This window comes from Megalobrama amblycephala, linkage group LG24 (genome assembly GCF_018812025.1).
Source record: "Megalobrama amblycephala isolate DHTTF-2021 linkage group LG24, ASM1881202v1, whole genome shotgun sequence".
NCBI lineage: Eukaryota > Metazoa > Chordata > Actinopteri > Cypriniformes > Xenocyprididae > Megalobrama > Megalobrama amblycephala.
This window is the reverse complement of record NC_063067.1, coordinates 32,501,880-32,507,879: the sequence shown is the minus strand read 5'-3', so window position 1 is coordinate 32,507,879 and position 6,000 is coordinate 32,501,880. Positions and strand designations below refer to the sequence as shown.

General features: G+C 34.9%; 1 protein-coding gene across 1 annotated transcript in view; it reads right to left on the bottom strand.

The window, feature by feature from the left end:
- Nucleotides 1-368: 368 nt before the first annotated feature.
- The window catches only part of cntn3a.1 (contactin 3a, tandem duplicate 1), a 97,095-nt gene continuing 91,463 nt past the window's right edge, over nucleotides 369-6,000 (bottom strand). Inside the window, 3 exon segments of the mRNA XM_048178866.1 lie at nucleotides 369-1,390; nucleotides 1,571-1,739; nucleotides 3,794-3,906. Of these exon segments, the coding sequence (XP_048034823.1) occupies nucleotides 1,311-1,390; nucleotides 1,571-1,739; nucleotides 3,794-3,906 (362 nt within the window). The 3' untranslated portion in view covers nucleotides 369-1,310.

The window sequence follows — 6,000 nt, the reverse complement described above, 5'->3', positions numbered from 1 at the left end:
GTAGAAGCTGGAAGTGCTGTCCTTATTTTTGTTTTGATTTTGTACACAAAAAGTATTCTCATTGCTTCATAAAATCAAGGTTGAACCATTGCAGTCACATTGACTGTTTTAACAATGTCTTTAGTACCTTTCTGGACCTAGAAAGTGTTGATTATTTTGCTGTCTATGGAAGAATCATACAGTATACCTCTCGGATTTCATCAAAAATATCTTAATTTGTGTTCTGAAGATGAACAAAGGTCTTACGGGTGTGGAAAGACATGAGGGTGAGTAAATAATGAAAGAATTTTTGGGTGAACTAACCCCCCTTTAAATTTGAATTCTACAACAGTCGATAATTATGATACAAATATCTTAAGAACATTAGCCTACTTGGGTTCCTTCATTTATTAAAAGCAGACAGTCCATTCAAATACTGTATTTCAAGCCACTACAGAGCCAGTTCATGCTAAACAGCTTGAAAATGGAAAGTAAGCATTATGTCCTAGGTATTTCAATGATCACAGCTATTACCTATCGAAAGCACCTTGACGGAAAATGAAAAGCTGGTCTTTTACAATCAAAATATTATCTGTTATACATCATCAAATAATGGAACTGTAAATGAACAAACTAAACAAGAAAAGAAATCAAGACAACTATTTAAGGCTGTTCTGGTCCTGAGGATATTTTACATACTGTACTGTTTCTCATTAAAGAGGCACACACACTAACAAAACAAAGATCTCAGTGCATGACTGAAGGAACAACCAGCTCGAGCAGCCAGTGACCCCTTTTACTGTATAGGTAAGGCCAGCAGCATTAGCTTCGTCTTTCAAACAGACAGGGGGCATGTCAACACCGGGGGACTGTAAACTCTGTCTGATTTGAGGACGGCTAATTTAATGGGTTGATGTTCTTTGAATGAAAGTGTCTGTGAGGTATGGCAGAAGGGATTCTGTTCAAAGGAGTTCATTAGTCTCAAGGTTCCTATGAAAAAGGCATTTGTGTGGTTCTCCACTGCCAACCGTCTAATGGATGAATATGGATTCGTCTTGACTGAACAGATGTCCTTGTATGCGAATCCTTAAGCGTGAACTGGATGTCATTTTATGCCCTTAAATACCCAGTTTCTGGTTGGAAACCACGTGGTCTGTCGATACATTTCTCCAAAAACAACTTTGGTGTCAGTGATCGAAACCAGGTTAGCAAACTTCCTCTTTTAAAAAAGCGAGAGGAAAACTTTCTGTCCGAAGATTCTCGTTTGTAAAACATACTGGAAAAAGACAAGCGGATCCACTTGTAGATGTCTGTACAGTTCAGTTCATCTGTCATAAGAAAGTCCTGACCGTACAGTAGAGTACTAGTGTAATGAGTTGTGGTAGTGCTTTCCTCTCTGGGGCAAATCCAACTGCAAAATAAATAAATGATTAGAGTGAATAAACAAGATTTTTACAGTTTCTGATAAGTATTTTTCACTTGTTTCTAATTTATAAAATGACTACAAAATACATGATTGACGTGATAGGCCACAAGTTCAGCATATTGAGGAATATTAATTATGAATGCCACAAGGGCCATAAGTTCAGACCTGCTATCCTGGGTATGGTGATCTGTTTGCTGCTGCTCCCCTCCCCACCTTCGCTGACTGGTTTAATCTGGATGATGTAATCCTCATCCACAGGCAGAGAGAGCTCAAGTGATGTGCTGTTGGTCTCCACCACGCTGGGCCGGCTCTGTCTGCTTTGCTTGTACATGACCTTCAGAACAAACACAGATGCTTTAAGTAAGCAATAAGGTACAAGAGTCTGAACTGAGAAATCAAATTTTCCTTGTGCTTTTGACATATAAGAGCTCATCATACTATAAGAATATCCTGTAAGTTTTAGAGTTGAAAACTTCCTTGTTAGTCCAATAAAAGCTTGACACCACAACAGGATTTACAAAGTGTGGATCTGTAACGTCAAAGGGCAGCAAGCGCCGCCGCCGCCGCAGAAGAAGATCAACGCCTACTTCATCCCTGCCTGTTTAGCCCCGCCCACCAATTCGCACATAACATGCAATAGAATAGGTAGCCTAAGTAACATAGGCCTATGTGGTGCTAAACCAGATCGAGCTACCAAGCAATAAACATGCTGTTGAGGATTACAAAATATTGTGCAGTGCCTGGACTCGACAGTAATGCAACATGTAAGTAACTGTGTTAATTCTAATGCCTGATCTGATATTAATGATTCATGTACAGTCAGATGTTCTTTGTCTGTGTGTCAGTAAATCAAACCAGTGACTAAATGTCAACTTGCGTTGTTGCTCTTAGTAGGATGAAAATAATCTGTTATTTAACGGTGATTAAATTATATAAAGAAAGCGATCAAAGAACGCTCCCTTTACAATCGTTGGAGCTGTCAATCAAACAGCGTGAGTTTATCAGCGACTGACGCGCAAAACTCCCGTTTTATTCAACAAATCTTTTAATTATATCGCGTTTGCTCTGTTAGTGAAAATGAAAGCATTTGTTAGTGTGCAGAAATTAAGTTGCAATGACGAGATCACTGCTTTCATGAGCTCAACAACATGTCTGTGATCGACAACAATGTTCATCACTGCAACCTTTCATGCCACGATCTGAATATAACGGCATAGATCTAAATGTAATGCAACACTTTTCATGATTAGTTAACCTTAGAGCTGTAATAGTAAAAACGCTCTAAAAGAGAGTAATACTTGGATATTTTCATATGCAAAGATGTTAGCCAATCACAGCAGTGGGCGTTTACACTGAAGTCTCACAGCAGACACGCCCCTTAAAACAGAGCGTTCAAATCAGAGAGCTAAAATCAGGGGAGGAAAAATGCCTTTTATTTCTAAATTATGACAATTTTTGATGTAAAAATCATACTAACATTATAAGTGCTCCCCAGGAAACATTATAAAACAATAAACCAACGCAGTTCATGACCCCTTTAACAACGCCCTTCAGCCGTGACTTATTCATGATACAGCACTAGCCTCTCATACCTTATTGCTTTTATAAAACGGTTACCACACTATACAAATATTATAGCCAAAAATATGTATCAATGCAACTTTCATGAAGTAAAGTTTCACTAAAAGCCTTCCTTCCGCTGGAAAAAATAGTCCCTGACCGTGAACAGAAACAGAAGTTACATTATTAGACCATTAGATGGCGGCAAAGACTATCTTTATGAGTGTGTCAGTCAGCAGCGAAGACTTTTATATTGAAAAGACTGAATTGTTGTGAACACGGAACAAGACGCAACTGACAAATGCTTTGACTAGCGCTGTCAGTCACGGGAAAACCCCTTAACGGTTCAAAGGACAAGATAATACATCGGACATTTAAAAATATTTTTTATTATGAACATAGGACTGACCTGAAGGAAAATGCTAAATCTGAATGCAGGTAATAAACTCACTCACTCGATCTCTTTCTCACAATACTCTTCTACATAATACAGTAAGCTTCAATGAACAATATCAATTGAGAACAAACAGTTTATGTTGCTAAGAGTGGTTGCTAAGGGTGTTGTGTAGTGATACACAGAACCGTTGGGTTAAGCGGTCATAGCCGTGTTTTATTGTGAATAAACACGAATGCTGAATCAGAATCAAGGACAGGAACTAACCGTTTTATAAAACTCAATGGAATAACAGACCATTGAATTCGGGGTGTGTGCTATTATATATGGAGCTTGTAATCTGTCAACAAATCAGAATCAAACATCCAACAATGTTGTGATATAAAAAAATCTGATTATACAGATCAGAGGCAGTGGTGTTTGTATGATCATACCTTATAGCCCATAACTTCAGACTCATTCTCCAGAGCCTTCACATGATCCCACTTGAGGATGAGTTTGGAGTCTGTAGTATTCCACATGACTTTCACTGGAGACTGGCTCGGCGCTGGAGAAAACACATTCAAAGAACCGAAGGTCACATTTCAGAGCAGTTTATAACTGCTGTACTGTTAAATGCTGGTGTTTCAAAGCATTGAAGGGATAGTTCAAAATGAAAATTCTGTCACCCTCATTCTTCAAAACACAAATGAAGAAAATATATTTTTAAAGTAATTCATATGAATTTACTGCTTCTTATTGACATCTAAGCATTGATTTGTGCACATGCGTAGACCTCATCAAATATGGCAAATGGAAGCTCAACCCTACTTGCTTGACGGTTAAAAACAATCATTGGTTCTTGTTCATCAAGAAAGTATGTTTGAGTATCTGTTTACCATATTTGAAGAGCTCCATGTTTGTGCATTGATCAGTATTTATATGTGAATAAAAGTCAAGACTTGGATTAAACCGCTCTATTCATATGGATTCATTTTACAAAGTTTTAATGAACATTTTGAAATATGACATTTTTGAGGGACTTTAAGTGCAGGGACAGAAAACTCTCGGGGATTCATTAAAATATCTTCATTTATGTTGTGAAGATAAAAGAAAGTCTTATGGGTTTGGAACTCAAATAATTCACATTTTTGAGTGAATTATACCTTGCACTTTCCTTTCTAGTAATAAAATGGGAAAAAAAATCCTGAAATATGCACTGTAAAATAAACTTGTTTTTACAGAAAATTAAAAAAAAAAAAAAAAAAAAAACTACACTGACAGCTGTGGTTGCCAGAAAAATCCAGTAAAAACATATTTACAGGAAAAAAATGTAAATTTTACATTTTCAAACTTTAATTTAAAAAAAAAAAAACATTTTAAACTTGTAAATCCAACAGCCCTTTCTGCTGAATTTTACAGAAGAGGATTAGGGCCAAGCAATAATAAAAAAATAAAACCATCTCGAGATTAAAGTTGTTAAATTTCGAGAAAAAACTCGTTAAATTTAGAGAAAAAAATCTAAATAAAATGTTGAGAAAAAACTCGTTAGATTATGAGAACAAATTCATTAAATTATGAGAAAAAAAGTCGTTAAATTTCAAGAAAAAAAGTCTAGATAAAATGTTGAGAATAAACTCGTTAAATTACGAGAAAAAAAACTTGTTAAATTTAGAGAAAAAAGTCGAGATAAAATGTTGAATAAATGTTGCGAATAAACATTAAATTATGAGAAAAAAGTTGTTAAATTACGAAGAACAAATTCGTTAAATTGAGAAAAATGTCATAATTTAACGAATTTGTTCTTATAATTTAATGACTTTTTTCTCGTAATTTAATGACTTTTTTTCTCATAATTTAATGACTTTTTTCTTGTAATTTAATGACTTTATTCTCAACATTTTATCTCGACTTTTTTTCTCTAAATTTAACGACTTTTTTTCTCATAATTTAACAAATTTGTTCTCATAATTTAACGACTTTTTTCTCGTAATTTAACGACTTTTTTCTCGTAATTTAACAAGACTTTATTCTCAACATTTTATCTCGACTTTTTTCTTGAAATTTAACGAGTTTTTTCTCGTCATTTAATGAGTTTATTCTCAACATTTTATTTCGACTTTTTTCTCGAAATTTAACGAGTTTTTTCTCGAAATTTAACAACTTTAATCTCGAGATGGTTTTATTTTTTTATTATTGCTTGGCCCTAATCCTCTTCGTAGAATTTAGCAAGGCAACGCTGCTACTAAAATCTGTTTTGTACTTACTTATCATACAAAACACCATCATGGTAACAGACATAACACTAAAATAATGCAATAAACCTTCCTAAACATAAAAACCTAATGTACATAACTGATTAAAAAATGAAAAAACAATATTTAAAACCATCAAATGTGAAGTGTCACACAGGTAATTCTGGGAATGTAAGTTTACAGCTTCTCACTGTAAAAAAAAAAAAAAAATGATAATTTGTTTTAAAAGCGTGGTTATGTTTATAATAGGGCTGTCAAAATTAACACGTTTCATAACGCATTAACGCAAATTAATTTTAACGTCACTAATTTTATTAATGCTCGATGAATGCAGCGCACATTTTTTTTATTTGACCCTTGACCTAGCCCGTAGTTGCAGAAATGAAGATGCAGCCATAGGGGCCTGT